This window comes from Camelus ferus, chromosome X (assembly GCF_009834535.1).
Source record: "Camelus ferus isolate YT-003-E chromosome X, BCGSAC_Cfer_1.0, whole genome shotgun sequence".
Taxonomy (NCBI): domain Eukaryota; kingdom Metazoa; phylum Chordata; class Mammalia; order Artiodactyla; family Camelidae; genus Camelus; species Camelus ferus.
The window spans coordinates 78802777-78817566 of NC_045732.1; the positions used below are offsets into that span (position 1 = coordinate 78802777).

Consider the following 14790-nt stretch of genomic DNA (forward strand, 5'->3'; position numbering starts at 1 on the left):
CCCAGGCAGCCAAGTCTAAGATGTTGGCTAGGAGTCCCAGGAATGCCTCAGAGCAGGGATTGGGCCAGAACAACCTGACTTGGGGGGCTGAGCTAGGAGCTAGGCAGTTGATTGAGACAGAGCCATGGACTCCCCAGCTCTGGACCCTTGTCTGAAATCAGAGGGTGATGAAGCCAGAAGTTAGGCCAGATCGGACAAATCCTGACCCAGGCACACTGGAAATAGAGAATTGAAACAAGAACCCCAGCTGAATGTCTACAGCCTAGTCAGCTTTTATAGTGCCTTTTCAGAAAGCTCTGTGATTCCATTTACATCATCCGTTCTGGGAGCCAGGTAGCAAAGGCTTTGCCTCCTCCTCCTCCTTTTTTGTCAGACTGAGAAACTAAGCCCAGAGAGCTTCGGTGACTTGTCCATGGCAGAACGGGGCCTCAGCTGCATGTCTTGGGAGTGTTGTGTAGATGGGGGTAGTGGGGGCTTCAACAGACTTTTCTTTGTCACAGTTCTAGAGGCTAGAAGTCCAAGATCAAGATGCCAGCAAGGTAGGTTTGATTCTGAGACCTCTTCTACTGGCTGGTAGGTAGCCCTCATCTTGTGTACAGATATGACTGCCTCTTTGTGCACACAAGGTGGGAGAGGGAGCAAGCTCTCTGTGTCTCTTCTTACAAGGGCACTCATCCCACTATGAAGACCCCACCCCCATGGCCTCATCTAAACCCGATCCCCTCCCAAAGGTCCCACCTCCAAAGACCATCCCACTGGGGGGTTGGGCTTTAACATATGAATTGAGAGGACCCATTCCATCCATAGCACCTGGTAAAGATCAGGTTGCCTTAGGAACGTCAAGCTTCTCCTGTGGGTATGTGGCCTCCTTGCCTCCTTCACTTGAACTTGCTTGGATCTTCCTTTGCCTTCTTCCAGCAATGGTTCATCACTTTAAGACTGACATTCCAGGCACACAGTGAATTTGGGTTAGGTTATCCACACACTCCCTACCCCTGCTTCCCTCCCTTGTGCAGACAGCTGGGAAGATGGTCTTTTGGGGGCTTGACCCGAGAGCTAACCACGTTTCCTACAGGGAGCACACCTGCCCTTAAGGAGAGAAGGAACTCACATGCACAGCAAATGGGCACCGTGCCCTGGAGCCACCAGGCTCAGCTCCGAAGGGACGCATGAGGCATGGGCATTGTCTCCACAGAATGGGTGGCACCAAGCCAACTGTGTCAGGCCTCAGCTCTCCAGAGAGCCCGGGAAGGGCGGTATTGCTTCCAGGTTCCGAAAGCCAGTTATGAGTTCCCGGCGAGTTGTAGTAGAAGGCAATTTTTATTAAGAAGTGAAGCTGTGACAATGTTAGCACAAAGTTAACCTGATCTCAGCTTCCCACAGGTGGGCTGCTGTTCCCCAGAGGGTTCCCCAACATGACTGTGGAGCAGGTGCTGGGTCCCCAAGGCCAAGGCCTCAGAATTCTTGCAGCTGAAGACAGGACAGCTTCTTACTAGATTGCAATCCATGCAGGAAAATATTTCTTGGCAGACGAAGGGTGCTTTAACTTGAGCAGATTCTGCAGCCCAGCTGCCCACAGTGGGATAGGTGTGTGCAAGGCTGAGTGGGGGCTGGGGGCTGGGGACAGCGGTCACCCGCTGTGGCTGGGCTGCTGTCACACTAGCACACTAGGGATCATGGAGATCATGGGCTGACTTTGTGACACAACTTTCAAGAAACAGGTTGTGCTCGGCCAATAATTACAAAAAGAACTTATCGGGAAAGAAAAGTAACTATCTACCCCACCCCTTACTCCTGGGGGCTCTGTGAGCCCCTCAGCCTCATCAGCGCATCTCCCATTCTTCTCTGAAGGCTTCATGAAAGTCCTCCTGGCGCTGCTACTCATCCAGCTCGTCCAAGTCAGACTGCTCTACAGACATGAAGTAGCTGATTCGCTCTGGCCCAGAGAAAGTCTCTAGACCCAGAAAGCCCTGGTCTTCTCCTTCAGTAGCTGATTTCTGCTGGGAAAAAGGAGGACAAGGTGGAGTCCTTTGCTAGAGTCCCTGGGCCCATTTCCCAGCAGTGGAAGGATGCCTTTAGTTCAAGTCAGCAAGCCTGCAAACTGCTGGTACAAGTGGGAGCTGGGGAAGATGGGGCTTCTCCCTGCTTCTCTCTCCCAACAGCATCTTGGCTTAAAGACCAGCAGCAGAAGCAGGCCTGGGCTCTCCCAAACTTACCTTAACATCTAGGGCTACTGGGCCCTGTGACTGGCCCTCCCAGCCCAGGTTCCCTACCAGCCACGACTAACCTTGGAAGGTCTCTCCCCGCACCTCCCTTTGGACCTAGCCATCGCTCTGCTCAGACTAAGTGACTTCCATGCTGAGCCTGATTGGCAGCTACCTGAGAATGTGGCAGGGAGAGGTAACAACACACTCTGGCTGTGGACAGGGAAGGAGGGACAGACACAGATGGCATTACAGAGAGTGGGCTGTGGGAGTCTTTTCTGCTGGAGAAGGAGAGATCCCTTGGGCTGGGTTTTGAAGGTAATACAAGATTTCAACAAGTGGAACTCAAGGGAGTGGAGGGGAAGGCAGAAGAGACAGAAGGAGCAGGACTGGGCTATGGGCAGAAAGCTGAAGGTGTCTGGGCACCCGAGCGAGGGAGGGTACAGAGGGTGGTAGTGCTGAACCAGAGTGGGGTGTGGGGAGCCCCTGGAGTCCTGTGGACGGGGAAGCTCTGACACAGGCCTACCCTTAGCCGCTGCACTGCGTTCTCCCATGCGGGGAAACTTCCAGGGTCCCCCCTTCCTCACTGCCCTGGAATATCTGCTCAGCCTTGTCTCAGTTTTGTGTCTCAGGGCCCATCCAGAGGGTTAAGTGCCTTGAGAGTGGGCAGGCAGCAGGGCCCCCCCAGAGTCTGGCTTGGTAACTAAACCACAGGGCCCAATGGTCGTTGGATCTCTTCATGTGGACAGTCCCTCTAATGGATCAACTTTCTACAGGGCTGGTGGCCCAGTTGGTCAAGGTGCATATGTGAAATTAATTATACCTTTAAAATATCCAAATATTTAAAATACTCAAACTCCTTCATTCTGCTTTAGTTTACTGAGGTTATTTTTCTTCTTCTTGTTAGTTTTTGTTTTTGTTTTAAAAGAGGTTAAGCTCTGCCTTGGAAACACGGCCCCTTCAGACAGTCCCCAAGGTGGAGTCTGCCCTGCCAAATATGGGGCCCTCCACAGATGGGTATTGAGCACATTCAACAGATTTCTTGGTTTATGTTCAGTATAAGGAAACACACCTGCACTAGGCCTTGGGTTTTGTGTCAGAACTAAAGATGCAGAAGTTCCAAAAGGGGACTGGGCTGGGGCACTGAGCTCAGCATGTGGCAGGACTCCCTTTGCCCAGGTAACATATTTTTGAGAAGTTTCCAAGTCAGATTGCATTCAGTATCCATGAGGGCAGCTCCCTCTTTCATGGAAGCCTCTCCCCGTGACGGCTACCTCCATGTGAGTCACCACCCTCACATTTATTTGAGCTTTGAAGTGTGGATTTCCGGCCTGGAGCATATGGGGAATGGGTCCAGGCTCCGGGAAGACCCTCCCTACCTGGGCTGGGGGGCAGAAGAGAAGTAGGTGATATACCTGTGCCCAGGTGACCTGGTCCTGCTGGACGGCCTGCTCACTAGGAGCCCAAGTATTCACTCGGAGGGAATGGTGACGCCGTGAACCATGCAGCTGCGGCCAAAGTTGGACATAATCCTGCGGGGTCTTCAGGGTGACTAACTTTGAGTCACAACTTATGGGAGAATGAGGAAAGCTTGTAGAAGAAAGCATCTCAGAGACCGGGTTGTGTGGCAGTGGCAGTGGACTCATGCGGGGCCCCTGCTGGGCCTCAGGAAGGAAACTGGAATAGAAGAGACATGTAACAGGGACATGTATCTAGAAACAATGGCCCAGGAGACATTGTCTTGCTTATTGGTAGGGGCTTAGGGCACATCTGGGTTTGATGGCTAAAGCAGGATTGACCTGCTCCTGCTCGCACTTCGGCCTGAATGAGACTCCATTTGACAAAACAAAGTGGGTGTAAACGGTGAAGAAAATGAGTCAGTTGTAGCAAGTGGTTTTGTTTCTATTACTAGGACAGTCCTGGTTTTGCCACTGTGGTGACTTCTATGGCCTTGTGAAAGTCACTGTACCTCCCCCAACATCAGCGACTCACCCCTTGTCACTAAAGGACTAGCAGCACAGAGGGGCCAATGCTCCTTCTATAACCTGAAGTCTGGAGGTCCTGTGATAAATGGACATTTCTGAGCATCATCCCAGACTCTGAATCTTCACTTCCACAACCTCCTCAGGTTGATTCGGATGATCAGGCCAGGGAGGAACATGGCACTAACTCACCCCACCTGTCAAGGTCACTGATCCTAAAGAAAGGCCCAGAAGGAAATCCAGAGAACTCTGGGCGACCTGCTTGGAGAACTGGCATTCATTCAAAAATATTTATTGGGTACCAGGTATGTGCTACGCAACCCTTCACTGCTGTGCAGAACCTTCTTTCTCTGGCATTTGGGGCCAAATATTTTATCAGTGAGCAGAAAATGTGTTCGTGTCCTCACACTGCCTCCCAGGACTCTGTCCTTCTGTGTTCTTGGCTCTTTAGGGATCCGACAGCAACTGTTTCACACCCGCTTCCTCCATGGTAGATTGTCAATGCCATGGGAACCCTGTCACCTGATCTACTGTGATCGCCAGATCCCATGAAGTGGAAGAAGGAAGCCAGGAGCCAGGAGTTATCCAGCTGGGGACACTCAAGACTTCCCTATAGACACTCTGTGCCATGATACATGGATGAAACCAAGTGATTTCAAGATCTGTATGCTAATTCCCTAGCTTGGAGACCTCATCTTCTCTTCCATCAATACATGCTTGGCTATGCACCAGGCACATGGTGGCGGGGGGTGGGGGGTCAGTGACCAGAGAGCAAGATGCTTTGGATGAAGGGACTTTTGGTGCCCTGTGCGCAAGTTTCAGGCAGGGTGTCCAACCACAAGCCCTTACTACCATTCCAGGCACTTCTTACCTATGACTCCCATCTTTCTGGCCTCCAGGGTTTTCATCTTGATTGTAGCCAGAGGGCTGTTGCTCTGCTAATAATTGGATGGGAACAATCATAGGCGGGATCTGCATAAATATAACAGTGTTACCACAGAGGGGCACAGAGAGGCCACTTTGGCTTGGCATGTGCAGTTGCACCGTCTGGTTTTCCACAGTGGCATTCTGTTCCTGCAGCTGCTCCTGCAGCCTCTCCTCCTGCGTCTGCTGCTCCTGCTGCTGCAGGTATTGCTCCTGCCCCTGAAGGTGCTGCTGTATCAAAAGGAAACGGAGAGGCATACTTCACTGCCTGCAGGAGCCTCTCAGAAACTGACCCCTCGCGCTCCATTCTCCCAAAACAGAAGACAACAGTAATCTGGCCTCTCTGGGCACAGTGGTCTGGGTGACCATCTACTTGTTTCGCTGGGCATTAGTTGCAGCCACACTCCTGGCTGTGAGAAGCCACAGTCCCACCCAATATATACAGGTACCAGTGCATATGTGTCCAGGTCCAGTTTGCCAGGATTTTTTAAAAAATCTCAGTCAAACGAATTGCAGCCAAATGAGTAGCTGCTGCCCACTCAGGGGAAACAGGGGAGCCCACAATGTCATGAGAACGAAATCCTCTTTCAGCTACACATGAAACAGCTACAGATGAAACAGGATTTCCCTACCTGGATAGAGGCAGCAGAGGGCTCCTCAAGCTCCTCAGGGAATCTGAGAGCAGGCGATGAACCACAGAGAAGTGTGGACTCCCTGAGATCTGAAAAGGATCCCTTCATCTGTTCAGTGCATTGTTTCTTCGGTGGCGGCTCCAAAGACTGGGGCCCAGGACTGTCAATGGGGCGTGACGTGGATGGCTGCATCTGTAAAGATACGGTATGACAAAGGTCTTATTTGAGGGCCACGCCTTTCCCTTAAGGCACAAGACAGCTGGCCGTAGAGCAAGACTGCCTATCGGCAAGCCCACAGGAAGCTTTGGCGACATGTGAGCCACATCTGCCACCCCCAGAGCTTAGCTGGGCCCATCTCAGATCCTGCAGCCAAGAGAAAAGGAGCAAAGCCTTAAGTGTGTGCTGAAGATCATTCCAGATGTCCCAGGCAGATAGGAGGCAGCAGCTGTCACTACTAGCAGGCTCTGTTGACTGACTCCTTGAAGACTGTTAAGGTCCATTTTTCCTCTCCCTTCTGTCAGTTACATGGAACTGGTCTCTGACCTGAAGCTTGCAATCCTGCATTGCCTGAAGCTGCTCAGTCAACATCTCCAGTGCATCCCTCTGGCTTCTAATGTCAGCCTGCAGCATCTGAGTCTTCTCCTCCAGCTGTTCACTGAACATCTTCATCAGTGTCAGCTCACGTCTGTTGATGTATGATACAATTGATGGTGGTATTTGCAATGACTGTGGGAGGAATCACATATGGTTCATCATACATAGGGCCACTAGGTGCTCCAAATTCTACCACATTGTTTTATTTCCAAATTTTGAAAGACTGAGAATGTGAACGATGGCCCTTCAACCCTGATTTCATTCATTACTAGAAAGGTTGAAGAAATGGTTAGGGAATACAGGAATTCTATATCAGAAATGGATCATGGGGACTATTTAGTTTAAGTTTTCCCTCTAAGCAGAAAGCCTTGGAATTGGCCCAGAAGTCCTAAGTGAAATAGTCAGAGTGCAGCAGGTCAGATCACAAGGGAGACATGTGGGAAACAGCCATCGGATGCCCCTTCCAGCAATGCAAGAAGAAGACTGCTCAATGCGCACTTCCTGGATTCCAGGCACTCGTCTAAGCACAGTACATAATTCACAGATCTGACTTTCATGAGGCCCTATAAAGTAGGTACTGGCCACAAACACTTACAGTACTTGGAGGAATGCTCTCCTATTGGCCCTGGAAATCTAATTTTAACTTCAGTACCAGCCTCAGACCTGGAAATAAACAACTGTACAGGGTTATGAAATGAGAGACTGTGTTGGGGCACAAACTGATGCTTCAGGTTGGCTGGAATGGAGGGGATGAGGCAATCACATGTGGAAGGGAAGCCAGAAAAAGAGACTTGTACAGACCAAAGAAATTAAGGTGGCCAGGGAACTTGAATTTTATCCATCGCTCACCTTGCAAATGATCAGGAGGAGTGTTCTAAAACACAGATCTGATTGGGGAAGTTACATGCTCAGATTAATGTTGTAGAACATGCTTTCTGGCAGCAGTGAACTGACAGGAGAAGGTAAGTTTGGAGTCAGAGAGAAACTACTTAGGAGGCTGTGGAGGTAATTCAAGGGCGAGAGACAGGGGCCTGAAACAGACCAGAGGCAAGAGACAGAAAGGAAGGGTCAGGGGAGTGTCCAGGATGGCAGGGTAGGAGGACCTTGAGCTAACCTTCTCCCATGTGTACACCCAAATTACAATTATCTACAGATCAACTATTGATGAGAAAGTCCTGAAGACCAGCAGAAAAGATCTTCTACAACTAAAAATATAAAGAAGGAATGATAAAGAGACAGGAAGGACAGGCAGTCGTAGTACAGTCAAGATCCATATCCGGGGGGGGCAACCCACAGGTAGGAGGATAATTACAATTGCAGAGGTTCTAGCCAAGGAGGGAGTGGTCCAAACCTCACATAGGGCTCCCCAGCCTGGGGATCCTGCACCAGAAAGACAAGCCCCCAAAACATTTGGCTTTGAAGACTAGTAAGGCTTACTTTCAGCAGAGCCAGGGGCTTGTAGGAAATAGATATTCCACTCTTAAAGGATGCACACAAAATCTCACATGCTCCAAGACCCCGGGCAGAAGCAGTAATTTGAAAGGAGTCTGGATCAGACCCACCCGCTGGTTTTGGAGAGCCTCCCAGAGACACAGAAAGCAACTGGAATTCACCCTGGGGACATACAGGCTGGCAGCAGCCTTTTTGGGGAGCTCATTCTACCACGTGGACACTGGTACTGGCAAGCACCATTTTGGAATCTTCTCTCTAGCTTATTAGCTGGACCTGTCCTGCCCACCATCTGTTTTCACCAGTACTGGGATGCCTCAGGCCAAGCAAACAGCAGAGAAGGGACACCGCCCCTACCCACCAGCAGGCTCGCTGCCTTAGGAACATCTGAACTCCCAGTTACCCCAGGGCCTGACCCTATCCAGCAGAAGGCTCAGGACATGAACCTGACTACCAGTGACTCAGCACTAATCCCAGGACCTCCTGGACCCCCACCCTGCCTACCAGCATGCCAACAACAGCTCTGGGACCCCAAGGGCCCTGCAGCCAGAGACCTTGGGACCCAGATCTACCCACCATATACTGTCACTAGCCCCGAGAACCCCTGGGCCCAAGCCTTACCCACTGGCAGGCAGACACCAACCCCAGGACCACTGTAGCCCCACAGACTGCCCTGTTAGGACCTAGCCCACCAACCAGCAAACTGGCATCAGCTCTGGGACACCTTGATCCCCAGCTCTGCCCACCAGCAGGCCAAGACCAACTCCAGGACCCCCAGGGGCCTGCAGCCAGAGACCCTGGGACCCAGCTCTACTTACCAGCAGGATGACACCAGCTCTGAGACATCTTAGGCCCCTCAGCCAGACCCCTAGGATCTAGCCCCACTCTCCAGTGGGCTGACACCAGCTTTGGGACATACCAGACTCCTCAGCCAGCCACGTCAGGAACTGGCCCCACCTACCAGAAGGCTGATACTAGATCTGGGACCCCCAGCCCTGCAACCAGCTACCCTGAGGCAAAGTTCCACCCACCAGCAGTCAGCAGCCTCTGCACGAGGCAAGGCCTGACAACCAACCAGACCAGGGGCCAGCCATACCTTCCAGACCACTCACAGAAAGTAGGTCACTATAAGATAAGGGACCACACAGCCCACATAGTGGGCAGCCCTAGGGAACATAGCTCTGGTGAGCAGAGGGGAGTGTGCTGCTGGGACGCATAGGTTGTCTCCTACAAAAGGTCACTTCTCCAAGACTGGAAAATGTAACCAGCTTATCAAATACATAGAAATAAAACAGTGAATTAGGCAAAATGAGGTGACAGAGGAATTTGTTCCAAATGAAGGAATAAGATAAAACCTCAGAAGAACTAAATGAAGTGCAGATAAGCAATCCACCCATTAAAGAGTTCAATGTAATGATGAAAAAGATGATTAAAGAACTCAGATATATCTTCCACTTAAGGAACAGGATGGCCCTGTAGCTATTTAGCTCAAGCTGTCCAGTCTCCCTTCTCCAGTGCCTTCCACTAATGACCCTGTGATGTTTTCCAGTCCTTCTCCACCTTGCTGCCAATTTTATGGGTACACGCCAGTCCGTCAATCCATGGCACCCAGAAACAAGCCTATCACACCATCACATGCAGAGCTAGGTTACACATGCTAATTGCTGGTTATTTTGACTATTTTAAACAAAAGTTGAAGGGCCGGTACAGGGTTATGGGATAAAAAAAAAAAAGGGTTATTATGGGATTATATGAAACCAGGTGTGTGAAACTTTGTAAAATTGTAAAGCACTATAGAATTTAAAGAATCTTTCATTCAATTAAAAACTATTTTTAAAAAAGGTGATCAAAAATTAGCTTTAGTCTTCCAACACTTAAATCCTCGCTCTATAGTGAAGAAAGAAAAAGAACCCTTAAATATTTATATATGCTCTTCAGGGCTCCTGTGTTACCAAGATGATTAGCAATATACCTCAATTTACACGATGTGTAAATTAATATGATATACTCCTGAAAAATCAAATCTATTTTTGAAAATTAATTTCTATTTTAAATTCATTAAAGGAACCGGATATTTATGAAAAAAAATAAAATTTAAATATAAATTAATTCAAAGGAGAAGAGAAACCTATCAACAGCAAAAGGGGAACCACAATTTCTTAGCATAAATGAGACATAAAGATAAATGTATTTCTACAGAAATTTTCTTTTAAATAGTGCAAAACATTTTCATATCAGTCCAAAAATTCCTGCAAGGCAAGCAGACCATTTCAAGGTAGAGAAACTGAGGCCCAGGGATGTGCCAAGGCCACACTGCTGGGGCTTAACTGTTTTCTAGCCCTCACTTGTCATCAGAAGAGGATGCCTTTGGTACTAGGAATGAAGAGACTTGTCTAAGGCTTGGTAATTAATGCAAACAATTCCACATAACAGACCATGATCTCATTATCTTGGCTGCCAATCCTGATTATAATAATCCTGTCTAAAAGAAAATATGATCATCCAAATCTGTTATTATGCACACAAATTTGGACGTAGAAGAGCAACAGAGTAGTTAATCTGTTAAATTGTTTTGAACCATACAGTGGTTCAAATTGGCCTTGAACCATACATTGGTGCTGACAGTTGAAGATTGGATATATCTAACATTCTGAAAGGGGTGCTTCTAACCTAATAACAATTCCATTGGGGAAACCTAGCTCGTGGTAGGGAAGTGTTGGTATAGGTAGGCAGGAAAGCCATCCTCCCATGAGACTCTTAAAAGCATGGCTCTTAAAAATACAGCCTTTTCTTAGTAGTTAAGCTTCTATCTGGCTCAAACTTTCTCTCAAGCACAAAGTGTCTTCGCATGTTTTACATTAAGAGGAGAACAGGAATTTGGTCCTACTTAACGAACCTCCAATCTCCCTGTTGACTAGGGCCCACCGGATTCTCTGCTGCTCAGAAAATTCAGTACAACAAAAATGCTGATACAATTTCAAAAAACAAAGAACATACTATCTGCAGAGTGAAATTGAGTACAAGAGTGAAAATTCAGGACTTTGCAGGGTTAATAGTACAGACAAACATGTGGAGCAAGGCTCCCAAAGGTACCTCATCACTGATGTCAGTAATCACACTGGAACATGAGATGATCTCCTGCTCCACACTGTCATCCTGATCCTCCTGGTCCACCTGGTCCATCTGGTCCTCTTGGTCCTCCTGGTCCTCCTGGTCCACCTCATCCTCTTGCTCCATCTCGACCACCTCCTCCACCTCCTCCACCTCCTCCACCTCCTCCACCTCCTCCACCTCCTCCACCTCATCCATATAATCCACATATTCCACCTCACGTTCAAATTCAAAGTTCTGCAAAGATGATGTAGCTGAGGAAGAAAGGACAATGGAATTCATGATCAGAAAAAGCAAAAGTACTAACACTATCAAACAGATTATACAGATTTCTGTTTATTTCCTGTTATGAATTATAAAAGCAGGAAAGTCCAGTTTTATTCCATGTTAAGGAACAGATGTGCCAGACACCAGGAGGAATTCAGAACATTACTTAAAAATCTGTTCATATTTGAAAATGAAGTAAAAGGAGGGAATGTCTAAGTTTACCTCCACCCACCCAAGTATAAGTGGGCCCCCACCCCATTCATGTTAAGTGTCTTTTCATTATAAAATTTTTTTGGCTCTGCTTCTGGAAATTTGATACCTTCCAATTGATAAAACCAAATCAAACTTAGTCATAAATCACTTCTGAAAAACTAGGTTCCGTGTGGGAGGTGGGTATATCTCAGTGGTAAAGCACATGCTTAGCGTGCACAAGGTCCTGAGTTCAATCCCCAGTACCTCCATTTAAAAAAAAGAAAAGAAAAAGTGGGAAAAAATGGCAAAAAAAAAAAAAAACCCTAGCTTCCCCAGAATGTGGGATCTTAGGAGTGCTTGAAGTGCTCTTAGAGTTGCTGCGGCATGACTTGCCTTCAGCAGCCCCAACAAGCAAAGTGGAGAACATTATTTGAACTATGCAAAATTGTAAAGCCACTTTGGGAAGTAGTTTGGCAGTTCTCATCACACACACTTCCCGTATGACCCAGTAGTCCCAATCTCGGGAATTTACCCAAGTGAATTAAAAACATATTCACACACAAAAAACTCCATGGTGATTATTTCTAATCACCAAAAACTTGGAAACAACCCAGATGTCCTTCTCCAGATGGATGAATTACAAGAAAAGAAAACCCACTGTGGTGCATTCATAAGATGCAGTACTATTCAGCAAGAAAAAAGGAATGAACCATTGATTCACACAACATGTATGAATCTTAAATGCATTTTGTTAACAAAGCCAGACCAAAAAGTCTAGATATTGTGATTCCATTTATGTGACATTCTGATGAAAGGAAACCAGAGATGGAACATAGATCAGTGGTTGCCAGAGGATGGGGCACAGCGTTTGAGTTCAAAGAGGCAGACAAAGGAATTTGAAGAGGTGATAGACATGTTTGTAGTGGTGGATATTTGGCTCTTTGTCAAGAAACTGTACACTTCAAAGAGTGAATTTTCTTGTGTGTAAACTAAATTGCTCTTTTACATTTTAGAAATCCCACTCATGAGTTCATGGACTTGGCTCCCTCTCCACCAAAAACAATTGTTTTCAAATGATTTTTTTATTCTCTTTTTTGGGGTGAGGTAATTAGATTATTTATCCATTTATTTTTTTATGGAAGGACTGGGGATTGAACCCAGGACCTCATGCGTGCTAAGCATGTACTCTACCACTGAGCAATACTCTCCCCCTGAAAGGCTATTTTAAACAAAGCTTTGAGATCGACAGCAATAATGGGCAAATGTTAACTGGAATATTTCAAAAATAAAGGTATTATTTCTATGTATGGAGATTCCACACTACAAATTATCTATGATGAGAGCAGCAGATTAGAGGACATAATTTGTATTTTGTATATACCACTGCTTTAAGTTTTGTACTTTTTATACAATTATATTTATGAAATGTCTTTAATATTGAAACTTCTGTAAGTAAATAACACTGTCTGGGGGCCACTATCTCTTTTGCTCTTTACTTACAATTCTTCTTATAGTACAGATTTTAAAAACAAGAGGTTTCTTTGGACTGCAACACTATGCCATAGCAGCAAAGGCTGCATAAGTATGAAAAGAGAAGATGCTACTCCTCCAAGGACTGAGCTCTAATACCAATCTTTAGCTTAAAACTAAATGAGAGAGAATAATACCATGCCCAAGGACTTGAACCATTGATGAGATATTCACTTTCATTGCTCTTAAATCATCATCTCAAACAAGTTACAAAAGATGAAGCAAGTTAGAATTCACTCTCGTGATTTCACACCATTATACACAGACACTATCTTCATTTGAAAAACTGTAACTACTCTGTAGGCCACTATTTTTCTTCTGATAGTCCCCATCCAAATGTCTGAATGTACCCACCTGGCAGTTCAGATATACTTTCCAGGGAAGAGATGCGGGAGTCATTAGATGTATCAGACTCTATTTTAATTTCATAATCAGATTCTTGTGATCCATACTGCTCAACTGCTACAATATCAACTTGATCCTAAGAATTTCCAAAAGGGAAGGATGACATATCAATATGAAGATGAACACACACACACACACACACACACACACACAAAACAGGAAATACAAGCAGAACACAAACTTTGAAGCATTTCACATCATTTCTAACATCACTTCAATACATTCAATACGTAACATAAAACCATCATGAAACATGTACTTGAAAAGTATTGCTGTAAGATAACAACAAGCAAAAATGGTTATGGGTGCCATGTACTACACAATATCAAGACTGAGAAGAGAAACACAGTACAGATATGCTAAAAGCATAAGCATAAGAAAATTATTGCCAGTCAAAGGCTGTTTCAGAGGTATTGGTGAGATGCTGGTTCAGACAGGTGTGAAGGCTGTAGGAGAACTACACCCCCATTGATGGGGCCATTTTTCTAGACGTCCTACATGTGCAGCCTAGGCTTAAAGAAAGGAAAAGACTACTGGGGGGCTGTTTAACCACTACTCCATATTTTTTTACGCAAATTCAATTGAAACTATTATTAGCAAATGTTCTTTTACTATATAGCAGCAGAGAGATGGAAACGGCCCTGGAGAGCTTCTAGTGCAACCTCCCCACTTGAAAGTGTCAAAGAGGAGACGCTCAGACAGCAGGTTAGGAGCAGAGCAAGAGATATAATCCAGCAACTTCAAACCCAGCACCCCTTTCCCTCCCCCGGTACCTCAATTTAAGCCATTTGCTGCTTTAAACCATATACATTATATTTCTATTTAGTGATCCACTTCATTTCCGTAACAACTGGATCCTTTTTTAATAGTCTAGGGATCACTGCTCATATGAAATTTAAATATCTGGTTTAATAAATGAAAACTTTAAGGTCTCCACCAAAACATTAAGTTTGTGTGTTTGTTTGTTTGATTTGGACTGGATTAAGACATAGACCCATGCTGATTTTTCCTCAAAGAACCTGTTTGTTGGAGCACACTTGTCCAGATCAAATCCCGGCATTTGAATTTCAGGAAACTGTGCAACTTCACTGTTCAAGTCACTGTATTTTTTACTCTTTAAAATAATATGTTGCTGGGGAGGTGGCAATCTTTTCCTTATTTAGAAAAGATATTCTGCTGGATGGTGTTCATCAAGATGGGGTATGATCTTTCTCTGTCTTCTTGCTTCTGCTTTTTATCATAGCCATCTATCAATTTAATCACTAGCTCCTCCTTGTTTCCTGGCTGATTTTCAATAGAAATGTATACACTTGGGTATTAAGATGTCCACTTTTGTGCCTTTGTAACTTTTAGCCTATCAATATATATGTAGTGAGTTTAAATGATCTTGAATGATGGAATCATGGGCAGTAATGATACTTGGCCTGGGGAAAAGAACAGAGAAAAGAGACTATTTTGGAAACAAAAAGCTACAGTTTAAAATGCAATTAGGATGAAGAC

General features: G+C 46.1%; 1 protein-coding gene across 1 annotated transcript in view; it reads right to left on the minus strand.

Moving 5' to 3' along the window:
• Positions 1 to 1314: 1314 nt before the first annotated feature.
• The window catches only part of PASD1 (PAS domain containing repressor 1), a 65500-nt gene continuing 52024 nt past the window's right edge, over positions 1315 to 14790 (minus strand). Inside the window, exons 11-18 of the mRNA XM_032474710.1 lie at positions 13240 to 13366; positions 11068 to 11150; positions 10879 to 11016; positions 6286 to 6468; positions 5743 to 5934; positions 5058 to 5341; positions 3620 to 3881; positions 1315 to 2000 (exon numbers count right to left, since the gene is read on the minus strand). Coding sequence (XP_032330601.1) covers positions 1878 to 2000; positions 3620 to 3881; positions 5058 to 5341; positions 5743 to 5934; positions 6286 to 6468; positions 10879 to 11016; positions 11068 to 11150; positions 13240 to 13366 — 1392 coding nt within the window. The 3' untranslated portion in view covers positions 1315 to 1877. The remainder of the gene's footprint in view (positions 2001 to 3619; positions 3882 to 5057; positions 5342 to 5742; positions 5935 to 6285; positions 6469 to 10878; positions 11017 to 11067; positions 11151 to 13239; positions 13367 to 14790) is intronic.